The 15,253-nt window shown below is 42.3% G+C and overlaps 1 protein-coding gene across 8 annotated transcripts in view; it reads right to left on the minus strand.

Annotated features, from left to right (window-relative positions):
- ZNF236 (zinc finger protein 236) overlaps positions 1-15,253 on the minus strand; it is a 131,266-nt gene that overhangs the window by 38,212 nt on the left and 77,801 nt on the right. For all 8 annotated transcript variants that reach the window (XM_061594212.1, XM_061594203.1, XM_061594231.1 and 5 more), the window contains 5 exons: positions 14,740-15,000; positions 13,814-14,064; positions 13,233-13,334; positions 10,433-10,584; positions 9,922-10,022 (listed from right to left, as the gene is read on the minus strand). In XM_061594212.1, the coding sequence (XP_061450196.1) occupies positions 9,922-10,022; positions 10,433-10,584; positions 13,233-13,334; positions 13,814-14,064; positions 14,740-15,000 (867 nt within the window). The remainder of the gene's footprint in view (positions 1-9,921; positions 10,023-10,432; positions 10,585-13,232; positions 13,335-13,813; positions 14,065-14,739; positions 15,001-15,253) is intronic.

Raw genomic sequence — 15,253 nt, forward strand, 5'->3', positions numbered from 1 at the left:
TCCTTCATCAAAGTGGACAGCTCTGTATACTCCAACTTTGCTAGTTTTGGGATCTATGACTCAGTATCCCTTCTGCATTGAAGAATATCCAATGAATATTCCTTCCTTGGCAGCATTGTCAAATTTTGACCTCTTTTGTTTTGGGATGTGCATAAAGGCCTTGCAGCCCAATACATGAAGGTGAGACATACTTTGTGTTCGATCATGCCATAGCTCGAAAGGTGTTTTGTTGGTTGCAGCTGCCGGATATCAGTTCTTCAGATAGGTAGCAGTAACCACTGCTTTTTTCCAGTACTTCTGTGGTAACTATGCATCTTCCAACAAGGAACAAATCATCTGTCCAAGAGTCTGGTTCACACGTTCCACAACCCCATTTTGTTATGGAGTATAAACAACAGTAGTCTCATGCTGTATATGCCTTCTTCACATAGAAAGTCTTGCATAGCCCTGGACACAAATTCTCCTCCATTGTCAGATCTTATAAACTGTGGCTTTCTGCCAAATTTGTTGGACACAATTCCAACATAGTCCTTCAATTTTTGAAGTATTTGACTTTTCTCTCTCAGTAGGTACATTAAAGTACACTTTGAGTAGTCAACTATGAAAGTCAGCATGTATAAATTTCCACCCTGTGATGGCATTCTAATGGGTCCACGAAGGTATGTGTGAATTAATTCTAGAGGTTTTGTAGTTTTCCTTTTATCTCTCTATCCTGCCTTTGGTTGCTGTTTCTGCCCACAGTAAAAATTGCTTTTTCAGACAGAGCTTGTTCCTCTCTTTCTTTATAGTCCTGATATTTCAAATATACCATAGTCTGATCCATATTCTGATCTGTTTGTTGAAGTATGCAAGCCGTTATATAATGACATTGATTTAGAGAGGCTAGGAGTATGAGCTTTTGTAAATCTTTGTCCAACGATCTTCCACATTTTTCTAATTCTCGGAGCAGACTTGTAAATCTCTCCAAATGTAGATTGAGATCTTCTCTATCAGATTGTTTCAGCATGTACAGCAACTTATAAACATCACGTGATTTTTAGATTTTCTCCGATACACATTTCCAAGCTTTTCCCATATTTCCTTCACATTCCTACAGCCCATGCAAACATTAAGTGCCTCATCTGATAAAGCAGAAATAAGAAGAGACTTCACTTTGTCATGCTTACACTTCCAGGAGGCAGTGGCTGCTTCATCTGCTGCCAAGGGTTCCCGATCAGTCAGGACTCCATGCAGATCCTCCCCTTACAAAAGTGCCATCATTCGAAGACTCCAAATCGCATGATTGTCCTCCTCCAGCTTTGGGATGCTTAAGTGTTGGTTCTTCAGCCAGGTCTTTTCTTTTGCTTTTCTTCTTCAGGTCTTTTCTCCTGCTTTTCTTCTTCTAACCTAGTCTCCTTTTGATCTCTTTTTGTAAATCACACACAGTACTTAGTCTTTTTAGCTTTCTGGCACAACTTGCAGTTCAATTTAGCTTACTGGGCAGCCATAACCCTTTGTTATGGAAATATGCAGAGAAACTCAGCGGTATGAGCTGTGTGTGTGCCAGTATGTGTATTTACCTAAGTAGCAGGCTTTTACCCTGCAGTTAGATCACTGAGACTTAAGAGTTAGTAAAATAAGAAAAGCTACTTTATTTATACAAATACATAGTAGATAGGAAACGCATACCTAGTTCTAACTAAGTTAGAGGAGCAATGCCCAGACTTGGGTATTGCCCTCATGGCTCAGGAGAGAGAACAAAGATGTTTCCTCTCTCCTCAATCAAAGAAGAAAGACAAAGGCAGGAGGGCCAGGTCAGCTTTCCTGAGCATATCAGTTTATGACAGAAGGAAGTTAGGTAGAGAAGAACGTAAGTAAAGGTAGACAAGCCTTGCCACCTGGGGGACCCCAACTCTATCTTCCTTCTGGGATACAAACAAAATAACCCAATAGGAGTTGCTGTTGTCCCACTTCCAACAGTAATTCATGTATGTAACTGCTAAAGACCAAGTGGTGGTCTGGGAGATTTCAGAAATAAGACATTTGCTCTTACCGTAAAATGGTTTTCTCTGTGCATATCAAAAGCTGATCTCAGGTGGGTAGCTAGCTCCACCTAGCGATTGAAGGCAGAAGAGTCCTAAAGAGTTTTCTTTTTTAACAAGGACTTCCTGCTCTGCGCAGCTCCTTATTTCAGTTTTTGATAACAAGCCAACCAACAGCAGGAAAGAACAAAGAGAAATAATAGGAACCATCAACACGAAACAGGAGACAACAGCACTCATACGCTCTCTGTTGTGGGCCTAAGATGAAAAAGACAGTGATGGCAACCCAACTCTCCTAGGGAGTGGCCCTGAGATAAGCTTTTGACATGCACAGAGAAAACCTTTTTACAGTAAGACCGTATGTCTTTTCTCCTGTGCATGGAAATGCTGATCTCAGGTGCGGCATACCAAAGCTGACCCATGTAAGGTGGGAACATCGCTGGGCTAATTTCACTAGTGATCTGGGAGAATGTGCTGTAGCACTCTCCTCCCAAAAGCTGCCTCTTCTGATTGCATATGTGTTAATCTTATAGTGTTGAATAAATGTATTAGGTGCGGCCCATGTAGCTGCTCTACCAATCTCTGTGATAGCCGATGTGGCTGCTGCCCTAGTTGAGCGGGCCACTATCCTGACCAGTCGGGCTAACTTTAGAGAGGCATAGGCCAGTGTGATACATGCCTTGATCCACCTAGCGAGCGTGGACAAAGACACTTTCTTCCCTAAAGATGCTGGGTGGAAGGAGACAAATAAACTATCTGTCTGATGGAGATGTTTTGTTTTAGAGATATACACTTTCAGAGCTCTTTGCACATCCAGTGAATGCCACGCTTTCTCTGTGGGATGAATGGAATTAGGACAAAAAGAAGGAAGTACCAGTTCTTGCTGACAGTGGAAGATAGACAGTACTTTAGGACGAAAAGAAGGGGCAGTATGTAGGACTACTCTGTCCTTATGAAACACACAGAAATTCTTGTCAAAAGACGGAGCATTCAACTCAGACACTCTCCAGGCCGAAGTAATGGCCACAAGGAACAAGACCTTAAAGGATAGGAGATGTAGGGAAATTTGACTTAGGGGTTCGAAAGGGGGCTTTTGTAGGGCCGTTAACACCTTGTGTAGATCCCAAGTTGGGTAACCATGGATTGTAGGAGGTGCCAATGCCGTTGCCCCATGTAGAAAACTCCTGAGTAACAGATGAGATCCCAGCGGTTTCTCCGGAGATGTAGACAGAACCGCCGAAAGGGCTGAAGCCTGGCATCTGAGAGTGTTTGGCCTAAGACCCAAGGACAAGCCATCCTGTAGGAATCAGAGAATGTTGTTTATACCTGCTTTCCTTGGAATTAAACCCTTCTTTTGTGACCATGTTGAGAATGCCTTCCATGTAGTCTCATATATTCTAATTGTGGAAGGGCATCTTGAGGCCATCATAGTTTCCACCACTTGAGATGGAATGCCTCATTTTAAGAGGCATCGCCTCTCAATCTCCAGACATGAAGTGCCAGCCATCCCGGGTCTGGGTGAAGAAGCTGTCCCTGTGACAATAGGTCTTTCCTGAGGGGAATTTGCCACGGAGGATGAATCGACAGATCAACAAGTTCTGGGAACCAGGGTCTCCTTGGCCACCAAGGAGCTATCAGCAGAACTCTTGCCCTTTCGGCTCGGATCTTCTGAAGTACCCTGGGAATGATTGGAAGAGGTGGGAAGGCATAGAGTTGTCCTTGGTGCCACTGGGATGTCAGAGCATCTATGCCTTCCACCTCTGGTGTCACGTATCTGGAGAAAAATCTTTTCACCTGGCAGTTGAGGTGTGTGGCAAATAGGTCCACCTCGACTCTGCCGAAGCATCTCACTATTTCCTGAAAGGCCAACGGGTGAAGCTTCCATTCTCCCTCATGCACATTCTGTCTGCTGAGCCAATTCCCTTGGTAGTTGTCCTCCCTTTTGAGGTATTCCATGAGGATGGAGTCCACATGTTTCCGCCCACTGGAACAGCAGGGCAGCTTCCTTCTGTAGTTTTGGGGAGCATGTGCCTCTCTGAAGATTCAAATGTGATTTGGCCGATACGTTGTCTGTCCTGACCAGCACTGCCCCAAACCGTTTGAACTCTGCAAAGTGCCTCAGGGCTAGCCGAACTGCACGAAAGCTCCAGAAGATTGATTGGAAGTACTGACTCCTGTGGTGACCAAGTCCCTTGTATCATCTGTCTGTCACAAATGGCTCCCCAGCCTGTCAGGCTGGCATCTGAGGTGATCAGGGTCTGTGGAGGACCTGGAACAGCACTCCCCTTAGTAGATTGGGTTTGTGCACCCACCAAAGCAGGGAGCGACAGACCAGTGGTGAAAGTGCTGCCTTCCGGTGATGCCTGGCCGCAATGTCGCTTTGAAAAGGCAATAGCACCCACTGGAGTGGTCGAGAGTACTGAGTAGATTCCTGAAAACCTCTCGCCTGTTCCAACGGGCTCTATTGCCGCAATCTGCAGAAGGTGGACAATTGCTTGAAGAGTCCTTTCCCACTTGTCTGGAGACATTCAGAGGGGGGAGGGGATAAACTTGGTTGGAGGGAGGGAGGTGAATTCCAGCCTCAGCCTGTATCTGAGGTTGTGCAGTACCCATTGGTCTGAAGACACATCCCTCCAGCGGTGGGCAAAGTGTTGAAGGCTTCCTCTCACCTGAGGGACCCTGGCATCAGAATTGATGCATATTCCCTCGAGACTGGGATCCAAAACCTGATCTGTTGGGGAAAGGTTGTTGGCTTTTAGACTGGGTACATTGCCTATTCCAGAAGGGACAGATGGTACGGGACTCCTTTGCTCTTCCGAATGCCTTGGAGCCTCGAAAGGACTGGGTTAGGCAAATAAGGATAGCAAGGTCTATGGAAAAATCTTTTGTCATCTCATTTTTTGGCAGAAAGCATAGCTTTCTTCTGTTCCTTCGACTCCAAGACCCCAGCTACGGCATCATTGCCAAATAGTTTGCCACCCATATAGGGCTCAGATGCAAAATTAGAGCGGGCTGCAGTATCGGCCTCCCAATGGCGTAACCATAGAGTGCTTCGAGTGAAAACACTAGCTACTAATGACCTTGCCGGAAAATGCATGGCATCTGCCATAAAGGTCACTGCTCTTGAAATTTTCAGAAAAGACTTCTGGATTCGAGCCAGATACTGCTGCAGGCCACCCAATAGATCCTCTAGCTACAGCAGGGATGCTCTTGCGAAGACCGAGGAGGCTGCTGCAGTTCTGACAGAGAGTGCACTGGCCTCATGAATCCCCCTAAGGCCTAGATCCAGCTTGCGCTGTGACGGATCCTTGAGGTGGGCATCCGAGTCTTTCAGGTTCAAGGACGGATTTAGTAAATTGACTATGGGGGCATCGACCAGAGGAACCTTGAGTTGGTCCATGATTTGTTGTTCCAACGTATAGTATTTGTTGGCAGTTGCAATTGATTTCTTGAACTGCAGCGGGGCATCAAATCTGGACTTGATCACTTTAGGCAACAGTGATGGAAGTTTTAGCACCCTAGACTTGGTTTCCGGGTCTGGCCACACATCTGAAATTCTAGATGCTGAGGGAGCTGGAGGATCTTCCAGAGAATTTAGTTTCAGAGCTTCCATTGCCTTGCACAGGAGTGGAAGGAAATGAGCCTCCTGGAAAATCCTATTGGTCACTACTTCCTCCGACTCCAAATCTCCACTCCATTCTTCCTCATCAAGGACAATCAGCTCATTGACTGGGTCCACCGTTGCCTCCTCCTGAAGTTGAGGATGCCTGCCTTGTGAGGAGGTGATGGAGAAGCCCTTAAGGGGCCCTGGCCACAAGCGATTTAGGCCCTTGAAAATTAATGAAGGAAAAATGGATTTCTTTCCCCTTTGTCACACACAGCAGGCATTTAAAGCAGACCTGCGTGTACCAAGCAAAAAAAGGGTTAAGCTCACCCTGTTATAAAATTCCTGAGCATCTTTCAGTGCCAAATGGCTAAATGCGTGACTGCAGATCATTTATTTAGTATTGTTTCTCTTGATTAATATACCTGTTACTAAGTGATCTTGGAAACCAGGTTTCTGAGATTATAGAGCAGCTAAGAGAAAATCTTCATAACAGAATCAAAGTGAAAGACAAGATAAAATTTTTGTTTGATATTCAATTTTTATAATGGCATATGTATACTTTTATTCCATAAATGTAAAGTGTGTGGGCCACTTTTCTGCTTCCCTCTGTGTTTGATGGAGAGTGGCTTGCTGCCATTTACCCCTTTTCCTTCACAGTGTTCCCTAATCATTCTTTATATTATATTCTTTATATGTGGCTTTTTTTTATAACATGGTGAGTTAAAACTAATCTTTCTTAATAGCAAGGTAGTAAGAAAAATTCTCACATGGAACTTCCAGTCACTCTATGTGAAACAAAACTTGGCTTTGACATCATGGCAAGGAACATTCCGTTATGTCCTAAGAGATATTCCTTGACCAGCTTGACTGGCCAGGAGCCATGATAGAATGGAATGTAAATGGTACATATTGGTTTCAGAACAGTACAAGATCATCAGCAATATATGACAGTAGAATGGTGAGATCTGGAAAAGGGAACAGATTGACATTACTCTAAGAAAGATAACCACACAATGAGATGGGGTGTGTCTACTTGGTTATGATTCATTTTAATGAAGTTATCTGGCTGGTTGGAAATATTTCAAGAGGGAAGAACTATTACAAAGAACTTAGGGGATTGGTAAAACTAATGTCACATGTGTATTCAATAAGGTATAAAGGATCTGTTCAGACTGTATTTCTTTGCAGTCCCTCTTGGATACTTCCTGGATGTGTTCTGGGGGACTGACCTTGCATATCCTTGTTGTTGTTTTTAATAAAGGCCTACCTTTTTGCTTTAAGCCTGTGTCTTTAATTTACTTAAGGACCCCCAGCAAAGATCCCACAGGAGAAAATAACAATTTCTCGATCAGTGGCATAAGGATCTGGTGATGCCCTGCCTGGTGGTTGGGGCACGTTTGAAGAAGAGCAGAGTGTAGTGAGGCCCTGCACCACTTGCGCTCTTGAAGGTGGCAGAGTGGGTGCTGTGGCTGGTGTGTCCTGAGTGGAGTGTCAAGCCTCAGCCGCTGATGTGGAAAGATCTCTGGCTAGATCCATTAGGAGAGAATCTCTCAGCTGTACCTTTAATTGTTGTAGCATGTGCAGTAACTAAAACTGTAGTGGTTGAGCATGAGAACAGTGTGGGTTGTGCACTACCCCCTGAACTTGGAGTTCCTGACGTGAAGAGGGTGAAATGAAGAATGCTTCACCCCCCTTCTACTGTTATGCTTGGTGAGACGTAGCTGTCTCGAGGAAGCCTTCAAACTCTTCAGGAGAAGATGATGTAGAAAAAATCACTTCCAGAGTGGGCTGGAATTGGGTGCCTTCCTCCTCAGATAGGGATTCCAGACCCCTCTGTGATCTGCACATTGCTATGAGCCTCCTTTGGTGCAGCCCCCTGTGCATCACCAGGCCGTTGCCTGTCGTGACTGGTCCCCCTACTTCTCTTAGGTGCCAGTCGTTGTGGAGCCACCCTGCCTGCAACAGTACATGCCTCAGACACCTCGTGCCTGCTGGAAGAGGGGCAGACTATGGCTACCTCCGCTTGGGATTCAATAGAACCTAAAGGCCCTAGGGCCTGGCTGGATAATGGCGGAGGCATGACTTCCATTGTAGTGTGAGGCTGAAGTAACTTTGGTGGGTGGTCCGATTTGCGTGTTGCCATCCCCATGGGCGCAAACCATGCTGTGGGTCTTATGGGGGCTAAGTGTCGTGATAATAGCCGGGCCAGGTGCTGATGAGCAGCGGGGTATGTGAATACGCTTCTCCCATGGCTGGAGCATCCCACTGAGGCCTTCCACAAGCAAGAGGATGGAGGAGGGGGTGGCAGGCACTTGGCATCCTAGGGAGCATGCTGCAAGAGGCATCCCCGCTCATGTCGTGAAAGGAGGAGGCCGGTCGGGTGATTGCCTGTAGGCAGGCACAGACGCACCTGAGAAACGAGGTTGGGGGGGCAGAGTCCAATGAAGGAGACAGTGGTCTCGCAGCCAAAGTGGTGGGGCGGCTGCTTTGCGGTCAGCTCAGCACCGTCGCAAAGTCTTGGGGGGGAGAAACGTAAAATGACAACCCCCCTTTTTTGTTTTAAACAAGACACATGTAGGAAAACAGTAAAGGAAGGAAAAGGTACAGACACACAATAGGAAAAAAACACCAAACTATACAGGCCTGAATACAGAAAGGAGCTAGATCAACCGTCCTTGGAGGAAGGCAGAAGAGAAACTGAAATAAGGAGCTGCGCAGAGCAGGAAGTCCTTGTAAAAAAAAAAAAAAGCTCTTTAGCACTCTTCTGCCTTCAACCACTAGGTGGAGCTAGCTACCCACCTGAGATCAGCTTTTTCATGCACAGGAGAACACGGCATTTGTTGATAGAGCTCTGCCTTCATGGAATATGTTGTGATGTTGAGCAGGACAGGAATGTACTGTATACTTCATATGGCAATGCAATGCAAGCTTTGGTTCACTAGGCTATGGTGGAAACAAGTTATCTACATGTGGATGCACATTGTATGTGTATCTTGAAGCCCCCGGGGCACATTTTATTATTTATAAATATATTTATATATATATCATTTTAAAACATCAAAGTGGTTTACAAGTTTTTTTAAAAAATGTACAGTAAAGACCATTAAAAATACAATAAAAACAGAGGTCAACTATTCACACAGAGGTCAGTTTATGCCAAAAATGTTCAGAAGGGTGGGAAGGTTTGGGATGGAAGGAAGAATGAGTTTCTGTGATCTGTGGACTAAATCATTGAGGTTAGAATGAAAGAAGAGTCAGGTCTAATAATCATTTTGTCCTTGTGAAAAACACAGAGCTGGTCTTTGATGGAGACAGCTCTTTACAGACTGAACTTTTGCCTTTCACATGTGGCTTTGTAGATACAGGTGGTCAATTGTTTCCTGGAAGGTGTTTACAACCTCTGCTAAAAAAGCTGCATTTTATGAAGTTCTTCTGTTCCATTTCAAGTGCAGTCATGATGGGCTTTGGGTCAGAATGTTTCCATGTTTAATCTGTAGTACACTACAAATTTATCCACATATTTTAGACCGAGGATGTCCCTCCCATGTTCTCCTTTTGTGGGAGAAAGAAGAGAAAGATGGAGTAGACTTTCAGGAATTTTTCTGTGAGTGGGACAGTTTCTATTGCTTTGCTGCTTGGATATGCAATGCAACCTGTCTGATTATCTTTCTCACCTCAGTACTGGTGATGGAATAAACTGGCATTTTTGTCTGTTAAAAAGCCTTCCTTTATGGTTCACATGACACACTGAACTGATGCACAGGCTTTTCAGGCAGGGGAAAAGTACCAGAGCTTTTCTCCTCCTAGTAGGTTTATGGCAAGTGAATTGCTGACATTGTCCCTTTGGTGCCATGGGGGGGGGGGAAGTCTACCCAAGCAGAGTTGGATTTCTGGTAGGAAACACAGGGGTGCGTCAGAAAGTTTTGGTTGATCCAAAGTCTCTGGAATGAAAAGAGGCCTCCTGAGGAAAAAGTAAATTGAATGAACATCTGGGGTGTCTGCGTTCATCCCTTCTTTAAGAAATTGGCATTGCCATTTGTTTGTCTTTTGTCTCTATTAAGATGCATTTAAACACATCATCCCAAGAAGACAGGACCCCTTGAAGGTTACTGAGGCTGGGTTAGATCTGAGTGATGTATCTATATCCCAGTGTCTGAGCTAAATAGTGCCTCTGGTATTTACTGCCACTAAAATCTAAGGTAACATCTAGTTGGGAACACTAGAAAGCTTAAAGAGTGATTATTTTCTTGTCAGCAGCTACATAAGAATTGCTAATTGTGAAGTTCAACAAACCTGTAAGAACGCTTGCTTTGATCTTCATGATCTTCCAGAAACTGAGAGCGTTGATTATGCAGGTCAAGTTCTTGTGACTGATCTTGAATCAGACGGGTAGTCTGGGAATCAAGCATTCATCTTACACTTATCAATACAATATTAAAATGAAGTCACTTAAATATGTAAGAAGGAATGCTATACTCTACAAACCAGTAAGGTTGTGTGACAATGAATCCTGAACCTCAATGGATCCTGTATTTCATGGCCCTGTTAATGGACCACTTCTCTGACTTTGGGGAGGGGGAGTAATTCACTCTAATTTGATGACAATAGCACAGCTGCCCTCTCAGAGGTCCAATCACCATTTCCATTTTCCAAAAATGCCCTGAGCATTGCAGGTCATTGTGAGGAGGGAAAATGGCAGCTGTGACAATGTTCAGTTAGTGAAGTGGTACAATCTTCTCTCTGAAGTAGCAATATTTGGCTTAAGAAGCAAAATAAATAATAAACCTTTCAAGTAAATACTTACTACATTAATAGCCTCTGGTGCAGGAACTTGAAGCAGATTTGGTTGGTGATAACTTGTTGAAAGAGCCTGGGATTCAAGGGTGCTTGAATCCTGAAGCTGCTGTACTGCTGGAAATTGATTTGGCTGATTGTAGCCATCATTAACTGTAAAACCTGTCACAAGAAAAATCAGAAATCCTTACTTTTTTTGTAGTGTGCATAATTCACACTCATTGATTATAATGTAAGCAATCCACTTACATTGGACTAAACAGCTCAACAACTGTTTGCCATAAGACTTTTATGTTGACATCTATCCCTGGTTTTATATTCTTATTTAATATTTTTTTTAAAAAAAAATAGCTCACCAATATAGTTCACCAATAGTAGCATCCTAACCCCAGCAAGTAAGGAAGTAAGGAAAACTCTGTTCCAAATCTCTATCACACATCCAAAAGTGGCATAGGATGTACATGCTTTGCAAGTCCAGTAGATCCAAAAAACCCTGTCATCCTTGTAATGCAAGGTAATTTGGGGTGTTGCTGGTAAAAGTTCATGCTAATATTACCACAGTAGTATGGAATTTGTAGAGCTTAATCTTATGTGTTGCTGGGTTAACACAATAGCCCATAGGATCGAGCCATATCCAATTAAAAAACCCAGATATAATGATAACTTATGGGAAGACAAAAATATTTTCCTCTTCATCTGGAAGAAAACAGCAGAAACATTCTGGACATCCACTAAATAGTCACAGTAAGAAGGTCACTTACCCTCAGATTGCCTTGTTTTCCACAATGTTCTCTACAGAATACAATTTGAAGTTTCCTTAAAAAGCCTCAATTACCTCAGAGCCATTCAAATTTTGAATTTATTGTATGTGTGTATGTGTCTAACAGGTCGACCCAACTCCCTTTATCTACATTAATATCAGACAAATGCAAGACTCAGTAGGAAGAATGGTAGGTAACAGAAGATTTGTGTCTGTGTTTGACCTCATTCAATGAAAACAATAAAAACATTAACATTGTGCCCTACTAATCCTTGTGCGTCTTCAACATAAAACAAAGTTCATTTCTTAACAAGTCAGAAAAGGCCTCCTTTTAATATAATTGCTGGTGTTCCTGAGAGATAATTGTTCAAACAGGAAATGCAATGGCAAATGTTTTATTAAAAGGAAAAAGTCTTCCCACATTTTTCATCATTTGCGTCCATACAAAGTTATTACTCAGATCCATTTAATCCATTCCAGCCTCTCTCAAGTGCAAAACATAAAAAGAAGCAATCTCCCAAAACAAATATGGCCAACAATGTTAATAAAAGAGCCAGAAATCTAGGTAACAAAGTCACATGTCATAATATTAATAGGAAAAAAAATCATGCTATTAAATCACAATGTTTCTGCGATACTGCTTCATCTTCATGACTTAGTTATTTATTTGATTTATATCCCACCCTTCCTCCCAGTAGGAGCCCAGGGCAGAATCCACAATTTCAGTTTAATTCAAAAGTGTTCATAACCATTTATGTAAAACGTTATATTGCCTGCCTTTGCCAATTCTTATAAGCTTTCAAATGCAGAAAATTAGTACATAAACAAGAGGGGGACTTGACACATTTCCATATTCTTGATATTTGTAATATTAGTTTCAGCTAACAGTAGATTATGGCACTGAACTACACTGCCAACACGAAGATATGCCCTCATTCTGAAGGACAACAAAAGAGAATAGAGGCAAAAGGAGTGTAAGGTCACATCCACACCATACATTTAAAGCACATGGCTTCCCTCCAAAGAATGTGCGGAACTGTAGTTTACCTCTCACAAATCTGTAATTCCTAGCACCCTTAACAAACTACAGTTCCCAGCATTCTTTTTTCCAGGGCGAGCCATGTGTTTTAAATGTATCGTGTGGATGTGACCTAAGTTAGAGTTGGAAGCACTTCCATGATTTTTGTCCATTTGTCTTTCCAGTGCTACCACTCCATGTTGCATCTCATGCCATTTCTGAAGGTTTCCCTCAGGAATCCAGATAGCTATTCTTCAGGAGCACCTTTTAGGGTGGCTTTAGGGAATAGCAGCAGGGTGAATCAAGACAGGAAAGCTCTGAACGAACCCATAATACAATATATCATATTTTTTTTAATATGAAACAAGTAACAAACCTATGTAAAAATAATAGAGTCCTTAGACAAAGGATTAAAGAAACAATGAGTTGGACTTTCATTTTCCTATCTAACAAGTAACAAAGAGAACTGAGAAAAATGAAGCACATATGGAGACAAAGGGAGAGGGTCCACCAATTCAAACACATGATCCACATATACCTACCTGTAATTCAAAATTTCTGAAGGGCTCCAAGAACATCAAAAAAACTTCAATGTGTGGGAAATCTGTAGTGGGCATTCCAAGTAAAACAGCAATCTTGTACAATTTAATCCATGCTTTGTCTAGCATTACTTAATAATTTACATTTCTATGAGATGTCCTATGATAAAAAAAGAATTTTCTTCTAAAGTAATATGATTAAAGCTAGGTACGTTATTAAAGAGGAGCTGCACCAATTATCTATAATGCAGAATACTGTCAAGGTCTAATTTGAGGCATAGAGAAAACAAATCTTGTACCTGAGCTTTCACAAATTATACTTTTTAAAAAATGTAATTGGCTCTGAAACTCAGTTGCACTTGTGCTACCTCTTTCTATACATGTGAGAATATTTTGGGATTGCTGTCATTGTACAGCCATATTGATGAAGCTTCCATATATTACAAAAATATGATTGGTCACTTTGAAAATTATTGTTTAATTATTTACTAACCTTGTGATAATCCTTGCTGATCAAATGATTGCTGTGCTATACTCTGCTGTTCAAATTGATTCATATTCTCTTGCAGTGCATGCTGGGATGCCACAAATCTATCTGAAATTAGAAATACAAAGACATGGAAATGAAATTAATTACCCAAACTCCATGTCGATTTCGGTACAGCCCATGACCTTGTCCTGGCCTCTCTTGTTCCTATTCTTTCTGAAGATGAAGACTAAAGGAGACATGTTTAACTAATGAGGTTCAGCATGAGTCTGATGTGACTTTCTCCTTGCAGTGAAAGGAAGGTCCACAGAAAGAGCCTGAAACTCATACTGAATTGAGATTTCCCCCCAGTAAGTGATGTCTTAAAAGGAGTTTTTGTATGATAATTTAGCTGCTCCAGTGTTATTACTTCACAGTGGGCTCACAACATACTATATATCCTCACCTGTCTGCCCAAAAGAGCCACAAGGCAGCCCACAATAACAAGAAGAATACTTGTGGGCATCTGCCAGTGAAGCTCAGTGTAATAAACTATCAAGGATATTTTTCTTCCTTTAAACAGACTTCTTTATTAATAGAACATTTACCTTCATCTTGACCTAATGGTTGATCAGTCAATTGTGGCCTCAGTCCGGTTTCTTCCGAGTCTACAACCTGCTGGTGGTCCAAATCTAAAATAGTTTCTTGATCTGTTGTAACAGCTTCCGTTTGCTGCAGTTCTTCACTTTCAATCTCAACTTGCATCTGAGTAGAAATATGAATGCTCTGTTGATCTACTGTTGTATCATCAATTGAAGCAGCTTGCTGATGCTGTTGCAGCTGTTGCGCAAGCTCATACCTGAAAGAGGAAGAAGAGTTAATCTATTGCACTGTCAAGAAATGAGATGATAGTTGGAGCTTCTTTTAACTGTGCATATCTAAACAGTTCACAGCAACAAAAGCAGGTTAGTTCGAAATTAACATTTCTACTCACCTGTAACCTGTAACCTTGTAACTAAATACTACTTTCCAAATGGGCATGTCAGTACCACTGACTGTCCATCTCCCCACCCCTTGCAAGCTTACCAGGCAGGGGGCTACAGGGGTAGTTGGTGGTGTGGATATTTTTAGCCACACTCCCCCTTTTTTTAAAGCTGGGATTTTCACAGTGGAGAATCCCCAGGGCCAGCAGTTACCTTTTCCTTCTCCTTGCCCTGTTACCTGTGCCAAAGGCCCCAATATACCATGCAAAATAACACTAGGTTGGAGGCAGGACCTAGAAGCACTGGAGGGACTTGAGCAGCTGCTGCAATTCCCAAGTCAGCACTTCCCTGCTTAGTGACGGGCCTTTAATTTTTAAAAAACAAGTGGTGAAGCTGTCTGGGCATCTAGCCCTTGGCTGATCAAGCCAAATGCTGACACCACTTATGCATTGATAAGATTCCAGAACTAAGAATGTTGACTCCCCAATCAAAAATTGGTATCAATACAAATTCAAGTGCTTGTGGAAAGCAGAAAATTAAAATGTACATACCTATGGGTTTTCATGTGTTTTTTGCAGTTTAATGAGGTTTTGAATGTTTTTTGACAATATGGGCACATATATGGTCGAAGGTCATTATGGATGCCCATGTGTCTTCGCAGACTCCCACCAGTTGTGAAAGCCCCATTGCAGATAAGACATTTGAAAGCTTTTAATCCTGTGTGTGTTCGAATATGTGCTTTCAACACTCCAGCAGACACAAAACCTCTTCCACACTGAGAACATTTGAATGGTTTCTCACCAGTATGTGATCTTTAAAACAAGTAATATAAAATTAATCTCAAAAAGTGACAGAAGGGAAAGCAAATATATAGGAAGCTGGAGATTGGGATTATTAATTATAAGGGACAGAAAGAACACCGATACATTTTTCTCAAATTTTATTAGACAAAATTGATTTAGGAGTATTTTATTATACATTCATAATGGGATCTGCAACAAAATGTGGCAAAGCAAAACACCACTGTTCAGGTTTTCCAGCCATTCTATCCCTTTCCCCCCCACA

This window comes from Rhineura floridana, chromosome 1 (assembly GCF_030035675.1).
Source record: "Rhineura floridana isolate rRhiFlo1 chromosome 1, rRhiFlo1.hap2, whole genome shotgun sequence".
In the NCBI taxonomy this organism is placed as follows: Eukaryota; Metazoa; Chordata; class Lepidosauria; order Squamata; family Rhineuridae; genus Rhineura; species Rhineura floridana.